The 22,209-nt window shown below is 46.8% G+C and overlaps 1 protein-coding gene across 1 annotated transcript in view; it reads right to left on the bottom strand.

Annotated features, from left to right (window-relative positions):
• Positions 1 to 1,056: 1,056 nt before the first annotated feature.
• Positions 1,057 to 22,209, bottom strand: part of LOC138510531 (zinc finger protein 587-like) — a 304,358-nt gene continuing 283,205 nt past the window's right edge. Inside the window, exon 9 of the mRNA XM_069626255.1 lies at positions 1,057 to 3,491. Within this exon, the coding sequence (XP_069482356.1) occupies positions 2,722 to 3,491 (770 nt within the window). The 3' untranslated portion in view covers positions 1,057 to 2,721. The remainder of the gene's footprint in view (positions 3,492 to 22,209) is intronic.

The following is a 22,209-nucleotide window of genomic DNA, read 5'->3' as shown; positions in this document are numbered from 1 at the left end:
GTCGAAAGAGGCCCTATGTTTCAAGGTTGGCAGCACTGTGCTGTGCACACCCCCTTCAATTTGAGTTTGCCACGTATATTGTTGTTTTTGTTGGTTTGCCAACCTTTAAGCCACGTAAACGAACATCAACTAGACTCAGAACCAGGTAAAACTGCAAATCAACAACCTAAAATGCTTAGCATTTTGACTAACTTTGGTTTACAATAACCCCAACAAAAATCTCTAAACCTACACTGCTCCTATGGGCAACATACAAGCATTGGGGGAGTGAACTGCTGCTCAAAGAGGAAATGTTCTTTCTGAATGGAGACAGTGGCAACTGGTCAATCTCATTCAAGCACAATCAAAGGGTGTACATTTTTACAACTTTCACTTCCCAAAAACGATATCTGTGCTTCCAGACTGAACAGTAAGAACCACTTATCTTAGGATGCAGCGGGGACTCTTAGGTTGCCGTTGAGCAAACTGGGCCACCACGCAGATGGCCACATTCGTGTTGTTCTTCCTATTCATCTCAATGGTCAAGAACATTTGACCGACACATCAGCACAAATACTTATTATTTATGTTTGTAATTTACGCCCAAATGCAATATTTGTAACAACAGTATGATTTCCTGTACTACTCATAATTTGTCAACAATCGCTATCATATGTACCACGTAACTAAGTTATTGCAAGTAACAGAGCCTCAATGCCCCTGGGCTGCTTGCGCGCTATATAAATGTAAATAAATAAATAAATAGTAAAATTAGGGATATCAATAGCCCTCATATGGTTTTCCTTGTTTCAATAGATGTCCATGAATAATACAATGAAGATGACAGTTTGTCCGAATCCCTCCTTTAAATCTAGGATCAGACATATGAATCCACACACAGCCTCAACTTGTGAGTTTGGGTTCTGCCTCATGAATTACCCTCGTTTGAAGAACATGACATTTTAGATAATTATCTAGAGATTGCAGCATTATCCAGAAAGCACTTTTCTAAATGACAGCATAATTTCATATGAAAACAAGTCTGTATTTGGGGTTCAAGAGAAACACTGCACACAGTTGTCTTCTATGCAGAATTAACTTTATTTTACAATTTTCTAAATACCTCATTGTGTCCAATTTACTCATTGGTCAAGCAAACAATTCAGTACAGTTAACGTGCTTACAGAAAGGAAATTAGTAAAGCTACGTTATATTTACTGGCACTAAAATATTGATGAAAGGATTGAAATGTTTTCAGCCACTGCAGCCCCAAATCCTACGTAGTAACTAGATTGGCCCCAGGTGTGCAAATTATCTCTGTAGGGACAAATTCTAACTGAAATGTGTTCTTTTTTAAGCTGAAGTCTATGGTCCATTGCCACATCCAGAAGGAACTAAACATTTTAAGATATGTAGGATAACCAGTACCATACTGTAATTCATTAAATTAAGGTTGTGGTAAAAATAAAATAAAACATATCTGTAAAATTGTTTTTGTCATCTACATGGTTCCATGTCATTTCATCGCAACAATAACCATCGCTGGGTTTTTCTCCATGGAAATTCCATCGAAAAAAAATAATCAAATTTTTTAATTTTTTTATTTTTGTTGGGGGTCACCCCAATCCCTTTTAATGTTTTTATATACCTGAATACCCACACCCCATATATATTTATTTGTAGCCCCCACACAAATTCGATGAGTTTTCTTTCTTCGATAGAATTTCCACTGAGAAAAGCCCAGGAAGGGTTAATCCCGCGATGAAAGGATGTTGTACCATCTACATGAATCTGTAAACTTTTGCATTTTATTTTCTAGATCTCCTTCCTCCTTAAAAAAAAAACCTGAAATGTTCAGAAAGTGGACAGTTTGGGGGCATTTCCCAAACACTGTTGGAGATGCTGAAGCCAGCATGGTGATCTCCTAACAGACCATACAATGATTTGTCTTTTGGCAAGAATAAGCTGGAGAACTCTTTTGTAACGGGAAAATAAAACATTTAACAATGTCTATAAAAGGTCAAAGGCAACTACAATTGCAGTCATCAGATATATACAAATGCTGAAAGGCAGTCCTTCTGTCATGTGGCCCTCTGCACATACATTTACAAACCACACTGCATATGTATTGAGTCTGCATTCCATTGAGACTGGGTGTGGCAGTCCTGAAGAACCAATTGTGAGTTCAAGGCTCAGGGCTTTGAGTATCATGCATGTCCGCAGCTGAAAAAGATTTAAAAAAACAAGCTGGATGAATTCATTCTAATGGGTTGCGTCAATACAGCCACACAAGGGTAGTGAAATGTTAGGGAACAATGTAATGTATGGTACTCTGCTACTAAATTAACTCACCATAAAGCAGCAAATGAAACATCTTAGCCTTAGTGAAAATCACAACCAAGGAGGTGAGATAAGTTATTTGTTAACATTTGTATTGTTGCAGTGGTGTGGTGTTAACAGAATTCATTATAAGCAAACATATCAACGGGAACTATTCTGGTTCCTGAAGTTCTGTCATTATAGAAGCCACATTATGCCAAAATGTAAGGCTGATTGTGTTGGTGGGAGTACCTACTGAATATATGCTGAACCTGGTGTTAGCAGGGTCTGCCTGCATCCGTAATATTGTTTTCAAGGTAATCTGGGCACACATGCAAGTTCAAGCCTTCATTTGTTCCCTGAATCTGGGCAAGTTGGGATCATCTTGTTAAAGCTATGCAGAAACAGTGTTTTCCTTCAACCTTAAACTGTCCATTTAATTGTTTGCATTCTTCTGGGTTGCCTGATTGTTGAGACTCTGTTGTGGATCTGCTGGTGTCGCTTCAAATGTGATGAGTCAATGAACCGCCTTTCACATATGTTACAAATGTATGGTTTCTCACCCATGTGCATACGTTCATGTTTGACCAGGTGTGCTAGCTGTCTGAAGTTCTTTCCACATTTACTGCATGGGTATGGCTTCTCGCCAGTATGCACTCGTCGATGTATCATCAATGTCTGTGCCTTTCTGAAGCTCTTCCCACATTCACAGCATTTGTAGGGTCTCTCATCCAGGTACTCTCCCTGATCACTGGGCTGCTGATTTGACAGGTTTAATATGTTAGCACATTGGCTGCATGTATTATTTTGCTCATCGCTGTTACCTTGCTGAAGGGTAATATCCTTTTGTGATTGGTTAAAACAATTTCCACATTGACTACAAATAAACAGTTCCAATCCAGTTTGCATTTTCTGAAGCTGGCTCCTAGCTACAGATTCATTAGTGCTGCCATCATATTCAGTCCAGGAATATGGCATCTTTCTCGTGAGGCTCCGTTTATGGTGAGCAGGCTTTGATCTCTGATTGACACTATTGTCATATTCAGGGCAAGCATAAGCTTCACTTAGTTTGATTTGCTGATAGTCATTTTCATCCAGTTTGTGACTCATTGTTGTACTGTACTCATTGCTCCCAGGTGATTCCTCCAAGAAGCCCAATTGCTGTTTGTTTGAGTTTACAGGCATGCTGGTGTCTGAGGCATGGAGAAAATAAACAAGCATCAATACTCATTTATCTATAAAGTTGTGGATCCTCACAGCAGAACAAAGCAGGCAGTGCTGAAATAATTTGGTGGACTATGTAATTCGCAAACAGCACAGAAGCAGAAGCATTCAAAGTAGGACATTGATTGCTCTCACAAATAAGCATTGCACTCTACTTCAGCACTTTATACACAACAAAAGTGGCATATTCATCCTTTCCGCAACCTTCATGAGCAGGAACTGCTCATCACCACAAGGGACAAATTTGAATTCAGAACAGCCCTCCCACTTTGATATCGCCAGGATGTAACAAATGAATGTATCTGAAATAATTCATGTATCTGCGCATAAAATTAGAAACATGTGAAAAGATTGGGGGGTACAACGGGGTGACATTACAAAATGTAACTTATTATCAAAACTATATTACCAATATCTCAAAACATGATGGCCCAGGGCATGTGAAGCCCAACCTGTTTTGCACCTGCTGAGGCTTTGTCAAGGGTGTTGATACAGAGGAAATCTAACATGTTAGTTATTTTCTGATAGAGGTTTTCTCAATGAAGATTGGCAAACAAAAAAATCTTAATGATCCCTTCAATTTGCAAAACAAACAGAATCCCAGAGTGTTTCTCTCAAAATTATATTTGCTGTGTAGAATAGGTACCCAAGAACTAGTGGAAACTGTTAGAGGGATATCAGTCCCCAATATTATTTGTTCTTCGTCACAATAATGATTTGACTTCTTGTGTAAACAGAACCAAAGCACCTTCACTGGAAATAGCGGATTAAATATTCTTAGCACAAATTCGTTCGAATGCATGTAATACATTTTTTCAGTAATTATTTGAAAATTAACCTTGTAGAACAAACGTGACTGACATGTTTAAAAAAATGTCTTCACCCATCAAACAACGGTAGCTTTTAATACTTGTGTGCGCTGAGTTGTACCCCTAAGGGCCTAATTCACAGACAAATTTTATGATGGCAAAACCCCATAGGGAAACGCTCTGTGAATCAGGCCCTAAAAATGATTAAGAGGTTGTCTGAAGATCATAGGGCCTTAGTGTGGTCCAGAAAAAAATTCATAGCCGGTTGTACTGTACGCCTAGTGTATGAAACAATAGTTTTCCTTCTGAAGAAATCCGATAAAAAAAAGGGTTGCCATGAAGATCTACTCATTAATAAGGAACACAGTTGTGCCTCCGGCAGATGTAACAGTCAACAAAAAGGCACTTTTTCCAAGAGACCTACTTCAGTTTCACTCTGATTATTTTGTTCATAAAGCTTATACTGAGGTATATTGGGCAGGATTCTGCTTGGATGCCAGAAAGGGTTAAACCATTTGTTTAAAGACCAGTTGCAAAACCGGGCACATGTGTTCTTATCCTTACTGCGAGTGGAGTCTTTTCTAGCTGCCTTAAGGATTATTTTGGTGAGTCAGAAGAAGAAGGATACAGACACTTTGTGGACATGATTGACACACCTTTATTAAAGTAAAGGATATCTAACTTTTCCCATCTCTATGGGTGGTCTCTGCCTATATTTCTAACTATGGTGCTCGTCAGTCCGTCATGAATGTCCAAACGAAACAGTCCGTAGTCCAAAACTATCCTAACTGACCCTACTGCTATGAAAACTAACCTATATCCGGAGAATGTCTCCCTTCAACTTGAGGGTACTTTAGTACCAATCTATAGAATTATTTATGGATCTTAAAGTCTCTAGTAGTCTCTTAAGATGTCTTTGATTAAGTTCTGTAATTCTTTGATTGCTTTCTGTACTTTTACCTTCTTCTTGGGATTCCCTTTTTTTTCCAAGCTATGGAGTTTTTTTTAACTTTTGTTTTATTAGCATTTTTGTAAATATAACAAACGGGCTCCATACATGTTCAAGAGCTGTGCATATGACCGGCCCAACAAACGCCCCCCCTCCCTACGTTCCTCCCCCCACCCCGATGCACCCCCACACCCCTAACCGCTTAATCAAACCTGAACTGTAATGTTGGAAGACTTGGACTTTACTTTTGTGTCCAGTGCTTGGTAATGAATGTGAACGTCGACAATCTTTAATGGCTGTGATTCGACCGCCTACCCCCGGGCCGTGGGCGCCCATTATGTCAACTTCCCAGTCTTGACCCACTGGGCCCTGCCTGGGTCTCCACCGGGCATCAGTGCATGTCCCATCCCCAGGACTGCTGCACCCCATACCAGAGTCATTGTTCACCACTGCCGTTAGCTTGTCCATTAAGAATATGTTTTTTAACTTCTTTAGCCAGTCCTCTTTGAGGGGGTCTCCGGGCTCTTCCATTTCTGCGCCAGTGCCGCCCTCAGCATTGTTTCCCACATTCTGGGGTACCTGTAAACATCCGAGGCCTCCGGGGGGAGACCCAACAACACCGTCAGAGGGTTCTGGGGGAGCAATTCCTTGGTGACCTCAGCCATCCAGCCCCTGACCTTTTCCCAGTACGCCTGCACTTTTGGGCAGTGCCACCACATGTGGCCCCTCGAGCCAGTCTGGCCACACCCCCTCGGACACATAGAGGACACTCCTGTAAACATTTTTGATAGTTTCACAGGGTCTCTGTGCCACCCCTGCAAGATTTTGAAGTTGTGTTCCATGTCCGCTGTGAATAAGTTCCAGTGAAAAGCTATTCTGAATATCTGCGACCAGGCGTCCTCCGAGATCACCTCACCCGCCAGGTCATTCCAGAATGTGTGGAAACCCCGCCTCTCCACTAAATTTACAGTGTTAAGGATTTTGTACATCCCGGAGACCGCTCCCTTCCTAGAGGTTGCTGTGCCAAGTAATTTCTCAAAAGGGGTTAACTGCCTCTTCAAGTTCTCGTCCCATGACTGGTCGCAAAGGATGCCCTTTAAGTGGAGATATTCGAATATGGAGCGGGACCCCTGCCTGATGGCATCCCTCAGATCCTCATATGGTAGGAATTCCCCCTCCCGGAACAACTGCCCCGCCCATTCCAGACCCGAGTCGGACCAGGCCTGTGCCTTGCTGAACCCCCCTGTTACCCAATCTGAGGGGGTGTCCCCAGAGTGAGGACATCGGAGATGGCCACGACGTTAGGTGCGCTGTCTGGGGGCCCCTCCCTCCAGATTGCCCAGAGAACTCCCAGGGTGGGGTGGGTTTTGAGTCTATTCGGGATAAACCTGCATGGGGCCCAGAGGAGGTCTCGAACTTTAAGAGGGTGAGCATCCATATCCTCCAAGTAGGACCAATAAGTGCCCATCCCCTCCCTCATGTGCTCCAGGAGGGCGTGCAGTTGGGTGGCGCGTAAATAAAGTTGGAAGTCAGGCAAGCCAAACCTACCCTCTTCTCTCGGCAGGGTCAGGACCGCCTTTGTGGTCCTCGGGGTCCTGCCCTGCCAAATAAAATCGCGGACCGCATTCTGTAGAGTCCTAAAAGTGTGGTCGGGGATGTTGGTTGGGAGAGAGGTGAAGAGATACAGCAGACGTGGCAGCACGTTCATCTTCACTGCCGTCATGCGGCCATACCAGGACAAATTCATTGAGCCCCACCTCCTGAGGTCCGCGGTAATTACTGCCAAGACGGGGTCATAGTTGGTTGGGGCTAATTTGGATAGATCTCTAGTGAGGAGGACGCCCAGGTAACGGATAGAGACCTTTCCCACTGTTATCCCATGAAGTGTACCCATGCGGTCTAGGCCCGGGTCCCTTGTTCTCATGGGGAGTATAATAGATTTGGATGCGTTAATCTTCAGCCCCGAGAAGTGACCGAATGTGTCCACTAGGGACAGGAAGGGGGGGGGGGAGCCAGGGTCCACCAGGTAAGCCAAGATGTCATCAGCGAACAGGGAAAGCTTAAATTCCACTTCGCCCATTAACCCCTTCCTTTGATGTCCGGGTGTGATCTAACTGCTATGGCCAGGGGTTCCATTGTAAGGACATATATCAAGGGGGACAGTGGGCATCCCTGTCTTGTGCCCCGGGGAAGGGATCCGACAACCTGCCATTTACTTGTACCCTTGCTTTCGGAGCTCTATATAGTGCAGCCACCCATCCCCTGATGTGTGCGCCAAAACCCATTTTCTGGAGGAGGAGTTCCATATATCTCCATTCGACCCTATCGAACACCTTTTCCGAGTCCAGGGAGAGGACACTCACGTCAAGGTCCGACTCCTTGGCGTGGTGGATCAAATCTATGGTTTTACAGATGTTATATGAGCCCTGCTTACCCCTTATAAACCCTACCTGGTCCCCGTGGATCAATTTCAGTAGTATCTTCTCCAGCCGCCTCCCAATTACCTTGGCAAGAACCTTAACATCGATGTTTAGCAGGGATATCGGGCGGTAGGAGGAGCACTCCGTGGGGTCCTTACCTTACTTGGGCAGCACAACAATTATGGCCTCCATCATGGAGTCTGGAAGGGTCCCCCCCTCTAGTACCGCGTTGAAGACCTTCACTAAGTTGAGCGAAACCTTTTATAAAAGTAGACTGTGAAGCCATCCTCTCCCGGGGAAGTGCCCACCTTCATTCCGCTAATTGCATGTTCCACCTTGTCCTCGGTCACCGGGCCCTCTAACCCCGCCGCCATCTCCCCGGTCAGGGCCGGTATTTGTATTGAGTTCAGGAACCCTTCTATCTCCTTGTCCTGCCCATTGTATTCTGATGAGTAAAGTTTTTCATAATATCTGCGGAAGGCCTCTCCTATGTGGGTAGTGTTGTGGCCCATGGTCCCCTCTTCGTTCCTTACTGCCTTTACCATCCTATCTCTCTGTACCTCCCTCAGTTTCCAGGCCAGGGTCCTTTCCGCTTTATCCCCTTTTTCATAATATCTTTGCTTAACCAGTTGGAGACTTCGTTCCGTTTTGTACAGGAGAAGATCTTTTAACTGGAGCCTATAATCGGTCAGAGTGGTGAGCTGATCTTGATCCAAGGGACCTGCTGGAGGGCCCCCTGGCTGGAGTTGAGCTATTTTCTCCCTCAGGGATTTCTCCTGGGCATTCCTTACTCTTATTTTGGGCACCCATTTTGATAAGGAGGCCCCTTAGAGTTGCCTTGAAGGTGTCCCATAGGGTGTGCAGACCTACCTCCCTATTGTCATTAAATTCGAAAAACTCTGTTATGGCTTCTAGCATCTCCTGAGCGCGGACCTCGTCCTTCAACAGGGAGTCGTTGCATTTCCATCTACCTCTGCGGTCGCTTAGCCAGCCCCTTGCAATGGTGGTTCGGACCAAATCGTGGTCTGACCAGGGGACGGGGTCGACCCTGTGGCCGGTAACGAATGGGTGCAGGGTCTCATCCACTAAAATGTAATCTATTCTGGAAAAAGAAGAGTGGATGGTAGAATAATATGTGAAGGAGGGGGCTCCCGTCCTAGGGGTTGGGATCGTGTCCACCAGTCCCCAGCTCTGAATTAACCCTTTGGAAGATCCAGGCCATGATCTCATCCGTTGACCTGGGTAACTGAGGGCCAACGTGTTCCCTGTCCTGGGTTGGGTCCATAACCATGTTGAAATCTCCCCCCACCACCAACCCACCTCGGACAAAGAGCTTGAGTTTCTCCCCCACCACCTCCCAGAACTGGGCTTGGCCCTAATTTGGACCATATATCACTGCCAGGGTGAGTGGGGCTCCCTGCAGGGTCCCTCGTACCAACAAGTACCGGCCTTCGGGGTCTTTCAGTATTTCGGCTTTTTCGAAGCCAACGTTCCTCGCCAGGAGGATGGCCACCCCTCTCTTTTTGGCCTTGTGGGACGCGTAAAAAACCTCCCCTATTCCTCCCCCCGGCATCTTGGGTTCTTTCCCTCGTGCCCAGTGAGTCTCTTGTAAGAAAAGGAGGTCAAGGCTGGCCCTCCTGAATTCCCAGACCAGGGACCTCTTTGTGGGGGTGTTTAGGCCCGTACATTGAGAGAGCCCACTCCCAGGGCCGGCAGACTTTCAGCCATTTTCTAGAATCGCTTCTCTCCTTGTCGACATACCTTCACCTCCCTTTTCTGCGTGCTTCCGTGGTTGTAACTGGTGCTCCCCCCCCTCCTCCCTCCCCGCCCCCCTGGGTGGGCCTGAAACTATTCCCCAACTGCCCCCCAATCCGCGTCCAAAACTGAACAATCCCAACATTTGTGTGTCCCCCCTCCCCAGCGTCCAGCCAATTAGTTCTGCCATCGCTGGCTATGGCCGAACCACCAGCTTGCCCACCTCGGCCAGGCCATCTGTGTAAAGCTCATCACCTTGAGCCCCCCCTTCCCCCTTGTCGCTTTGTCCCCCTCTGGCCCCCTTATACTTGCTGTTCATGGGGACGCTGTGAGTGGTAGAACTTCCGAGACACCACTACTCCTTTCCAGATCCTGATGGGTCGCCCCCATCCTCAGAGCTGTTCCGCTCCCCATCTTTTACTGGTGACGGTGTATTCAATTTCCTGAATTTCCTTGCGCTCGTTTTCCTTCTCCTGTCTCCCGATGGGCCGGGGCCAGTTGGTCTGCCCGTCTCCGGACCCGATGGGCCCCTCCGGGGGTTCGAGTCCACTACGTAGTCTTGGATAGCTCCTCTTATGTCGTCTTCCGTGATCAGAGTCGACCTCTGGCCCATATATTGAAAGGTCAGGGAGAAGGGGTAGCCCCATCTGTATCGCACCCCTTTCTCTTTAAGCAGTTGCGTTAGGGGGCGGCACATTCTACATTTGGCCAACGTGTAGGCCGAGAGATCCTGGTAAATCGAGATCTGGGCATTATTGGAAGTGATCTCCCAGGCTTTTCTGGCCTCCTCCAGCACTTTTGTTTTCTCGGAGTAGTAGTGGGACCGGACCAGGATTGACCGGGGGCCCCCTGCTCTGCCCCCTGCCCTGTGCACTCTGTCAAATGTGAGTTCCGTCATCATCTCTTCCGCAAACAGGAGGGTGATGATGTCTCTCACTGTGCGGGTGATGTCTCTCCGTTTCACTGTCCGATTCTGGGACCCCAAAGATCCTGAGATTGTTCCTCCGTTCCCTATTTTCAAAATCGTCCATCTGCCTGGCCCGCTCCTCGTCTCTCTTCTCCAGGGCTGCTAGCCGCATATCTGTTTGTAGTTCGTGGGACACGGCCGAGGATTGGTTGGTCTCCACCTGTAGTAATCTGTCCTCGACCTTGTCCACCCTCTGATCAATTTTTTCGAGTTTCTGAGCAATATCTGAACGCATGTCCCTGATCTCCTGCAGGATCGAGGCGAAACCCTTTTCCATTGCTGCTGTGGAGGGCGCCGGGCCCTCTGGCTGGGCCATCTCGCTCCTAAGGGTCGAGCCTTTGCTGTTACTCGCGGCCTCCTGAAAGCGAAATTCCTGTAATGTTTGCCGCCACTTCATCTGGTCACCCCGAGTCCCCCTCCGTCGGGACCACCGCAGTCCGTAGGCCCCTCCGGGAACAGCCGGTAGTCCTCCCACAGGGGGGTGGGCAGCGAAGAAGAGGGGGTGAGGGGGAGTCCGGGGCCGGGTCTCTCCCCACCTGCCCCTAATGTGACTCTGCAGCCGCGAGGGGGTAATGGTGTTGGGTGGGCACACGCCCCGCCGTCGCCGGGCGGGGGCCCCACACCCCTTCCAGTCTCACCGTGGCAGCCGGGGTTCCCGACGGAGCAGGCCACTGGATCTGTTCGGCCTGGCTCAGGGGGGGCAGGGCTCCGTGGCTGCCTTCCTCAATGTCTCCCGCGGGGGAGGGAATGGACCGATGTGGCCGGGTCTCCCCCTGGTCAGAGGGTCTGGTCACTCCGCTTCGCCGTCTTCACCCAGTACTGGAAGATCCCTCCACTCCCAAGGGCGGCTTGTTCGCGCCTTCCACTCCTATACTTCCGCTGGGATCGGCACCTCTGATCCTGTGCCGGGGTGCTGGGCCCTCTGTGGTGCGGCCTGCCTTGACTGTTCAGGGCCTAGGAACGACCCGTCCCAATGAGTGGGGGCCTCACTACTCCAGTCCCCCTAACCCCTACTCCCCTATGGCCTCCAGGCAGTGTGTTACAGCCCGGGCGGGGGAGGGGCTCGCCTCGTGTTCCGGGTCTGAGCTCTTGGTCCGCCGGGGGCCGCTCCTCCCGCGGGTGCGGGGGGCCTGTCGAGGAGTGGGGGCGGCACGCCCGGTGTCTCTTTGCGGCCTCAGTGAAACGTCTCTGCTTCTCTGGAGCCGCGGCCGCCCAGGCCTCATCTTCCTTCTCCGCTCGCGTGTGTCGGGGCCCGTTCTCAGGCACCACGAGGCTCCCGAAGTTCGCTCTTTCGAGCCTGTGGCGCCCGGGGGGGTCACAACACTGAGTCGCCCCGTTAAGTTCGCCTGGGGGAAATCGGGGGGGCTCAATCCTCCAAATCATCCTGGCCTCAGTGGGAGCTGCACGCTCAGGCTGCCATTGCCTGTGCGCCCCCTGGTGGCCTCAAGCTATGGAGTTTTGGTTATCAGTTCCAGCGTATCCTAGGAGTTACAAAACAGCCATCCGACAGACCAAAAGTTCAAGATATAAGGAAAGAATTCTGAATGCCAACTCTGGCACCAAGGGAACTGTTCGCCATCCTCCACGAATTGGAATCACCCGTGACACCACAAGAATCCTGCACCAAAGATGCAACTTGGTGCACGAACATTCAGAATGCCTTGCTGGGCAAAATCAAACTTTTTCAAACAAAAATTGAATCTAAAAAACGGAGCCTACCACCTAACACACAACTCGCCAAACACATTGGAGTCCCGCCGAAACAGATCACCCCATTTGAATTCACCCCGGTTTCTGTAACAGTAGTCAAAAAAATTATCTCTGGCCTCAAGCCATCTAGATCTCAAGGTGCATCTGCCCAGCCACGTCACTAATAAACGCCTCTTTTGAAACAAGTACTGTCCTAACACGCATTAAAGATGCCTGGGTCCTCTCCCTACTAAAAAACCTACATTGGACCCCAACATGCCCACGAACTACCGACCCATCACAACTGTGTCGTTCTTACTCAAGATACTGGACAGGGCAGCTTACCTGCAAATACAATATCATCTAGAATCAAACAATCTACTAGATCTTTGCCAATCAGGCTTCAGACCGGGACACGGGACTGAATAAGCCTAGATAGACCTTAAAGCTCAAATGGATAAAATTAAAGATAAAGGTAACTTAGCTCTCCTACTCCTGCTAGACTTATCAGCAGCCTTTGACCTGGTTGAGCAAAACGTTTTGTGTAATAATTTGACCTTGGCTGCCCATTTCTCCAACAAAGTCTCCTAATTGATTCAATCCTTCCTATCCAACAGGGCAATGAGAGTCTGTGCACCGTAAGCCTCAGCAAAGCCTGCCCCAGTTGACTGCAGTGTTCCACAAGGTTCCTGTGTCCCCCACCTTATATAACATCTTTACGAAGCCACTATTTGACCACCTGGACGATTTGGGTGTCACCTACACTAATTATGCAGATGACACCCAAATCCTCATCCCCATCTCAGACGCCTATGACGATGATTCCAAGAGACTTAATGAGACGTTCCAAATTATTCAGGCATGGATGGCTCTTTGATAGCCTTTGTCTTTACGATGACAAAACTGAGCTACTCCTTATTGGCTCACAGAAGCAACTAAAGAAACTAGACGACCAATTTAAATCATTTAACATTGACAACATAACCATCACGGTTTCAAAATAAGTTAAACGCTTGGAATCTACATGGACTCAGCCCTCAATCTAACCAGACAAGTAAATGCAACTGCCTCAGCGGCTGCTTACAGTTCAAAACTTATAAATGCCAGTAGACCCTTCCTCTAATCAGACAGTTGCATTACCTTGGCCAGGGCCCTCATAGTGTCCAGACTTGACTAATGTAACCCCTTGTACATTGGGACTAATAGCTGTAACCTAATTAAAAAAAACAACTTCTACAGATCAATGCGCTGAGAGTGGCTCTCAACATCCCCAAGACTAACCATATCTCAGCTGCCAGACGCAACGTCGACTGTCTCCCGTTTAAGGACAGGATTGTGTTCAAAACTCTATGACTAACCCACAAGTGCCTATCCAATGTGGCGCAAAATATCTAACCAACAAATTCACAAAGCATACCAGCCTTAGACCTTCCCGATCTACCCCTGTTCACTTCCTAAACATACCTAGATTCAAACTAAAAAAATCAGGAGGTAACAGCTTCCCAGTCCAAGCTGCAAAACTCTGAAACGCCATGGCCTTGTCTTTAAGGGCAGAACCGTACTACAGGACTTTTAGAAAAAAACTAAAAACCTGGCTCTTCGCGCAAGAGCGATAAGTCTTTTATGGCTCTCGCCCACTTCACCATCTGTACTGGTATGTATTACCTATCACATTATGTAATTCTTTGATTCTTGCAATGTAACGTCTGTAATTCTTTACACCCCCTGTATCAGAATTACTCTTTCCCCTCAGTCTAGATGTACTTAATAATGTATTGTAAATTCACACTGTACTGTACCTGTTGATATAAAGAATGCGCCCAGATACCCTTGGGTTAGGTGCGCTATATAAATAACTAACTAAATAAAATAAAGATACTATTATTCAGATAGTCTTTCTCTCTCGGTGAATGACAGTTCGGCTTGTTTTACTCTGCTCACTTATTTAGTTGATTCATTGGTATAGTTCCTTTTTCTCTCTCTTAATACAATTACATCTCTCATGTATCACAAAAATTTAGATTCCACAGATCTTTTCTCCCAATGTCATTTCTCTCTCTTGTATCCCAACAACTTAGTTTAATCGGTTCAATGTAATAATGTCCCCTCAAATCTCTCCGGACAAAAAAGTTGCATTTTTGCAGAGACGTTATTACACGGAGCATGCGGGGGAAACTCCAGCAACAAACACATTTCTTTTTTTTTTTTACAATAGGTGCAGGGGACATCCCTGCAACCCATTCCCATACATAATGTCACAATATATAATGTTGCCAATGGCTTTTCCCGACAACATTAGGTACGGGGACATTATGTATGGGGACATTATTACCTGATACCGTTTAATCTGTTTCAAGGATACATCTGTCTCATAATTTCTTCTGGGAGAAGTGGTTTGTACGATATAATGATTCCTTTTCAATGTACCGTTGTTCCTGTGTTCCCCGTTACCTTCTACAATAAATGGGAATCTCCTCAGGAGGCTTGTTCCTCTGCAACCCCTTATCGGGCTTCTGAGCGTGGTCACGTTACCCTCATCAGCAAGCTTCTCCTTGCGGTCTCTTTCTCAGGTATGGTGTTTCGCTCTCGGACTCTATGCGTAGTGGGATCAGCGATGTTTCTGGGACCGTCTCTCCACCAATGGCTTTCTGTGGTCTCACAACTACTGGCTTCCTGGTTTCTCTCTTTCTGGTCTCTCGCACTGAAGTTGCGCCGTGGTTCTGGCATCCCAGTCTCCTGTTCTGGGCTCCTGCCCTGTTGCTTTCTTGTACTGGCGTTGCCCCGTGGCTCCGACATCCCAGTCTCTCGTGTCGGGCTCCTGCCCTGTTGCTTTCTCCTACCGGGGCTGCACAGTGACTCTGGCATCCCACCCTCTCGTGTAGGGCTTCCGTCCTGTTGCTTTCTCGTGCCAGGCCTATGCCATGGCTTGGCGACCCAGCTTCTCGTGTCAGATTTCTGCCCTGTTGCTTTCTCATGCACTGTGATTTTAGCATCCCAGCCCTAGCAGGAGAGTTTGAAACTTGCAGGTCTCTTCCATTGTGTGTACTCTGCCTCCTCTCGACCTATGGCTGCGCAGGGCCCTCTCTAGCCTGCATGCATTCCTCTCTCCAGGGTACGTTATTTAACATCCTCATCTCAGTGCGTTGCATATTTGAATTTAAAGGGACATGTTAATTTCCAATAAGATAATGCCATCTCTGAGGACTTTCCTTGTCCCAGTCTTGATGTAGAAAGGCCTCTAGTACTGTAGAGCCTATCATGCAGGCCAAAGTGCATACAACTGTAGGGCGTTCATCACGGAAACGGGAGTACTTGTCCCCTAAGGGGGAGTCTTTCCTAGTGAGGTCCCACTTGCCTCAACCCCTAGGGAGGGTGTTGCCGAGCAGGCTCCCCTCCCTAGCCTCACAGGAAGGGGCTCCCCCTTTGGGAGAAGGGACGAATGCCCTTGATTCATCACGACTCTGAAATTGTCCGGAAAGCCTACGATGTCCAAACACTAACTCCACAGTCACCATGCAGCTAAATCCATTCATAACAAAGAGGGATGTAGAGCTTACCACTCCTGTTGCTGCCTAGGAACGTCCACCTTGGGAGGGAGGTAACAATGGGTCTCCTGGGATAGATGTAAAGCTGTGAAAAACCAACATATTTGGTTGAATAGGGCCATCAGCATAAGGCAATTGTCGTGGCTCATCTTGTGCTTATGAATCACCCGTGTTTTGGGGAAGCAGGGGGAAAAATAGCTTATCCACAGGTAATAGAAGGATATCGCACAGAGAGGATATATTTTCCATGATATATTTGCAAATATGTATTGTTCAAATGGAAAGCAAACAAATTGAACCAGGGTGGTCCTTTCTGTGAAGGAGCTAAAAGGCCACCTTGTTGTCAAGTTTCCACTTGGGAGGGGGAGGGAGGGGTGTCAGGCTACAAAAAAGGTTCACTTGGGTGTTTTGGAATCCTTCCTTCAATGTGTGTGGCCACTGCAAAGATATTGTGACCCAGTACCACAGGTTGAGGGGCATTCTGCAAAGTGGTGGTTACTTGGATCCAATATGTTTGTTCACATGGATGTGGATTAGTATGTGTACACTGTACCTTATAACAATTTACTCGCAGAGCAGGCAGAATGCCTTCAACTTCAGCATCTTGATTTTGGAAAATCTGTTTGTCATGTTCCTCATATTGTGGATACAAGGTTTGTTCACTGTAGCCACCCAACAATACCCTAGGGTGAAAATGGAGATCCCATGAGGAGGTTTTGGTACAGACTCCATAAATATCTTCCAGAGCTTCCTGTGACCCTTGTCAGCAAGGACTTGTGGGTTCCACAAACAAAAGTACTCAGAAGATGGTATTTTACAATCCTAATTTTTACACAACCAAGAATATAAAACAGAAAAGTCTTAGGGAACATGAGGCAAAGTCGCACAGACCTCTCTACCCACAGCATTGCCTGATTCTTGGTGCTACTAGATGCAGGCTTTCCTGTATGTCCCATACCCACGACTAAAACTAAGTCCTTCCATGTAGTCATAACCCAGTACCTCCTTGATCTGCCATTGCTGGGAGTAGTAACTGATTCTAAATGCCAGGCACACCCTCTAACCTTCAGCAATGTGCTTGCCACCTCCTTCCTCTTCTCTTTTAACTGATGGTAACTTTCCTGTTCCCATCTCATTCCTCCTCCCACTGACTGGGACTGCCCAGTTCCAACCCAGCCCACCAGATCTTTACAGTTCTTCTTTCCTTTGTTGTTACCTCTGTCCAATGTTACTACCTCATCTTGATTTATTCCACTGCCTCCTGATGCCACCAGTGCCAAACCACCACCTCCTGATGTTAACCACCTCCTCCAGACTCTGACCACCTCTGCTTAGCACATTGGCTCTCCTGATGTGTTGGACTACAGCTACCATCAGCCCTGACCAAAACGGTAATGAGGGATCATAGAAGTTGTAGTCCAAAACATCCAGAGAGCTGCAGGTTGCAAACCCCTGTCTTAGCAAAACCACCACCTCCAGTTCTTAACCCTCTTTCTTAGGATGCCGACACCTCCTCCAAGCGTTTTCCATCCTTATAGTATAACCTGCACCTCCAGCCTCTGACCACTGCCTAATGTTATTATCTTCTCCAAACCCAAACTCCCATGACCCCTTTCCGGCTCTTTTCCCCCTATTGTGTCTATCAGCATTCACTCCACCACATTCTTTGTAACATGTTCCAAACTTCTCTAACTGCCAGCCACAACCTGCTCCAACAACCCACATTCAGCTGCAAAATATTTGGAGAGGAATCCTGCCCACCTTCCTGGATGATTAAGCTTCTTGATAGACTTCATGGATCTCTTTTTCAAACTCTTTCGAGAAGTACTTGGGAGATGCTAAAGAGGACGGGTGGGAAGGGAGAGCAAGTTAAACTCCAACCACCAAGAGGAAACCCAGGGCCCTGGGGATAAACTTTTCAGTTTCAAGCTGCAAAGTCATTCACCTGCTCATGCATGTAGAATGTGTGTTTACAGTTATGGAGGGAGGGGGTTGGAAGGCCACTTTTTAAGTGGCCTTCCTGTTTTTCTTCCCCTATTTCTGGCATAAACCGCTATTTCTCTGCTCCTAAACTGAGGGCAATTGTCGCTTATTATGTCTACGGGTATCCTTCTCCAGCGAAGATTTGCTCTAGGAATTCCATGATGTCATTGCTATTGGTGTTTCTTACCAACCTCATTACTAGCCCCTTGAAGAGTAATCTATGGTTACCATTACAAATTGGGTGCCTGAATCTATGGTGTGGTGGACCTAGGATGGCTATTTCTGTATGTCTCAATCCACCGTAGGGGGTGGTATGGGGCGCATTGAAATCCGGTTTCCTTCCCCTTTCCGGTAACACAGTTTTTCTTCACCCTTCCTCCACAAAACTTAAGCTATGGTTGAGTCGTTTATCGTTGAAATTTTCAACTTTCCAAATGAATTGCCTTCTTAACTATGTACATCCTCCTGCCTCCATTCTGTACTTGTGCTCTGCACTAACACACTTTCCCACAGTTCTTAGATAGCAAGATATCACTGTGTAGTGGAGAAAGGTGTGCTGGATTGCGAACTGTGAGTATATGAGCCGCAAGCCTCTGCCTCGGGGATCACTTGTCCACATGAAGTGATGAGCTTTCTTTGAAGGCTGGAGCTTGCAGCAAGACCGAACAGGGCTAACTGTAGCGAGGAATGGGAAGCTGCTTGGAGCGGGGTCTTCAGAGAAATAAACGTACTTCCTTCTACGCTGTTTTGTTCAGTCATTGTGTGGGGTATCCACACGTGTGAGATTTGGCAAAAAGCCATGGCTATGTCAAGAGTTGCAAATGTGCTGGGCGGGATCATTTCTCTATCAAATCTTGTTCACTGTGTGAAAATCCATACTGCAGCGTCCACTTCCACCATCTTTGGAAACAAGGACCACTGGGGGTGACCAGTGCTTTGGGAGAGCTTGAGGATGCAGGGTTACAACCTCTTTCAGACAACTTCATAAACAGCATCCCAGTAGGCTTCTAGTAGTCGATAGGTATGGAGTTTGACAGATTTTTCCAGGCAGGCCTTTTATCGGTTTATGAAATCTTAGGATCACCAAGGTCATTTGTTGGAGACAGAGACTTGTTGCAAGAATGCTTGTAAATCTTGAATTAACTCTGATCTGAGGTCTGCTGGTATTAGGTCTAGCAGGACAATGTTGCCTATTGGCTTCTTGGATAGCAAGGTAGACATTAGTGTCTGCACATCGGGAATGTCATACCTTTCGCCAATTTTGGTGGTGCACTTTGCTGGATACAAGCCATTTTGTTGCACTCAGGAATTGACATCACTAAGCATTTGAGTATACTTATATGCAATAAAAACCTCAACATTTCTGTTCTCAGTATTTCCAGCTGCGCAGTAACGGGGTGATACCCTTATAAGGTAGATGCAATTGCTTTCCGCTTGTTCTCTGATGTTGGAAGCAGAACAAGACCTAAAGGTTGTTGGGATGCATGATGAAATCACTGCCCCGCCCAAACGATGTAGATTGCAGAAAATATATGAACATGTGGGGAACGTGTAGAGGGTGGTCTAGGGGGCAGAGGGCCAGAGGGGAACCTTATGGGTGGAGGCAATTAGCGGGAGACGCATGTATTATGAAAGCTTATTAAGGAGAAACTAACCATTTGCTTTGAGATAGTGTTATGTAGAATGCATTGCATGCACATGACATTTATAACGTGAACTAACAGTGCATTCGAGAATAGGCCTGGATCCTCACTGGTCCTATTGGAAACACAGAACAACAATGTCTCTCCTCTTGCCTGATTATCACATTGCAGTTCTCAGGCACGGTAGGGAACATGCATGTACACCCACATACAACTGTATCTAGCAAGAACTATGAACAATTAGGAAGGAATGTGATCAGCCAAATGGGAGAAGGGTTGCAAGGCCATATTGATAGGAGCCAGGGCAGAGCTCTTGAGCTGCCAAAACACGAGCTGAGATTTAAGACACTAGCACCCCCCGGAATAATGGTCATTCTATTTGAACTACCAAACATGCAGGAATAAGACTCTGAAATCTTTCATTAATTGGATGGATTGGAAGTAGAGAAGAACATAATTTTCACGATGGTGGCAGCAACAGAAAGGTTCTGGCCGCTGGTTGCGCTGCAGCTAGCGAAAAGTTGTGTCTTGAGGGCTCGGCTCCAAACAATAATGACTTCATTGTACAATCTGGAGGATCCAGACGTGAAAATGATGTTCTTCTCCACTTCAATTTTCTCGTGATCATGCTGTAAACCATGCAGGCGTGGCTACTTCGGAACAACGCTTTAACGCGGATGCTGGTTCATCTCCTCCCGCCCCTTGTTTTCGCCTTTCCATTTGCCTTGGACAACTACCCAACAATAGTGTGTTTATTCCCCTGATGAAGAAGTTTTGAAATTTCTATACGTCGAAACCGGTTGGGACTGGCTAACAGGGTCCTAGAAGATTTTCTTGGGAACCCTATCTTCTGGACCAAAATAAATGTATTCATGAAATTTTACATTGAGAAGACAAGTCACTTACCCTTGGTAACGTTCCTTTGACTGGATGTTCCTCCCAAGTATTCCTTATCTTTGATATTTCCAATATCCGGCTTTGCTGCTTTGGAAAAAAAGTGTCAGCAGGGGGCGCTGTTGGCCCGTTGGCTTCAGTTCCGTTTTTACGAGTGAAGGATTTCTCTTATACCCGATGGTTACTCCTCCTGAGAGAGGGCAGACTGTAATCGCAAGGGAAATTCTACTGCGGGGTAGGTTGGGAGGGGCGATAAGGAATACATGGGAGGAACATCTAGTCGAAAGAACGTTATCAGGGGTAAGTTACTTGTTCGTCGAATTGGTTTTGTCCTCCCAGGTATTCCTCATCTTTGATACACTCCCAAAGCAGTTGATAGTTTTTGGAGGAAAGTCAAAATTTTATATGACACTTGAATAGTTGTCATGGGTGTGTGTGCACAGAATGCAACACTGCTTTACCAAATACAGTTTCCTGACCTGAGGAAGAGTCTAAACTATAGTGTTTAGTGAAGGTGTGTACAGACGACCATGTGGCAGCCGCACAGATTTCCTTTATTGGTACTCCTCTCTATAAAGCAGAGGAAGTTGCCCTGCCTCTGGTCAACTGAGCCCGTAGGCCTTCTGGAGGATCTTTTCCCGCCAGTCTGTAGCATTCTGATATTGCCAATATAATCCATCTAGATGAACAAGTTACTTCTTACCTTGTAACGTTCTTTCGACGGGATGTTCCTCCGACGTATTCCTCATCTTAGATATATCCTTCCAGCTCTGCTGGCCTCGGAAAATTTTTCTCCAGAGGGCGCTGCGCGTCGACGTCCCTCGAGTCGATGACCCTCGACAGCCGCCGTATCGACGCTCGACGTCATCTTGCCTATAAAGGCCGCGCGCAGCGTCCGTTGCTCAGTTCCGTTTTGTAGCCCACAGTATTACTGTCTGGACTAGACTAATCACCCTGAAGGAGCGTAAGCTGCAACAACAAGGGAAGTAGAACTGCGGGGATGGATGGGAGGGTCGATGAGGAATACGTCGGAGGAACATCCCGTCGAAAGAACGTTACAAGGTAAGAAGTAACTTGTTCTTCGAAGGGATTGTGTCCTCCGACGTATTCCTCATCTTAGATAGGCTCCCATAGCAGTATTCTATATTTGGAGGAGTGAGTACTGACTTCACGCTGTCTTCTATTGATGAATAGAATGTAGTACAGCCCTTCCAAACCTAGTCTCTTGACTAGAGGAGGAATCCAAATTGTAAAAACGTGTAAAGGTATGGACAGACGACCATGTAGCGGCCGCACATATGTCTTTAATCGGCACGCCTCTTTTGAGGGCCGATGAAGCTGCAATACCTCTGGTCGAATGAGCCCTAAGGTTTTGAGGGGGCTCTTTCCCTGCCAGTTTATAACATTCCAGAATGGCTAGAATGATCCATCTGGAAATGGTCTGCTTAGTTATTGGTAACCCCAGCTTGTGACCTGTGTAGCCTACAAATAGCTGGTCTGCCTGTCTTATGCTGGCTAGTCTACTAATATAAAAACTTAAAACCCTCCTAGGGTCTAGTCTGTGTAACCTCTCTTCCTCTTTCCCCGGGTGAGGAGGAGGATAGAAAGATGGTAGGGTAATCTTCTGAGAGATATGGAATTCAGAGACTACCTTTGGGAGGAAATTAGGCTTCACTTGCAGGACAACTTTGTCTTTGTGAAAGATTGTATGAGGGGGTTTACAAGAAAGAGCTTGTAATTCGCTCACCCTTCTAGCAGATGTAAGTGCTATTAATAAAACAGTCTTAAGGGTAAGGAATCTTAACGAACAAGAATGGAGAGGTTCGAAAGGTGTACCCATCAGGAAAGTTAATACCAAGTTTAAATCCCATAGGGGAACTTGGAATGGTCTTGGGGGATAAACATTGGTTAACCCCTTTAGAAACTGTATTACCAAGGGTAATTTGAAATAGGATGGTTCCTCCGCAGTACGCTTAAAGATAGATAGCGCTGCAAGATAGCCCTTAATGGTGCCAACTTGAAGGCCTGAATTT

The sequence above is a fragment of the Ambystoma mexicanum genome, chromosome 6p (assembly GCF_040938575.1).
Source record: "Ambystoma mexicanum isolate Mex_15411 chromosome 6p, UKY_AmexF1_1, whole genome shotgun sequence".
NCBI lineage: Eukaryota > Metazoa > Chordata > Amphibia > Caudata > Ambystomatidae > Ambystoma > Ambystoma mexicanum.
Note: the sequence above shows the minus strand (reverse complement) of the source record. Positions and strands in the feature narration are given on the sequence as shown.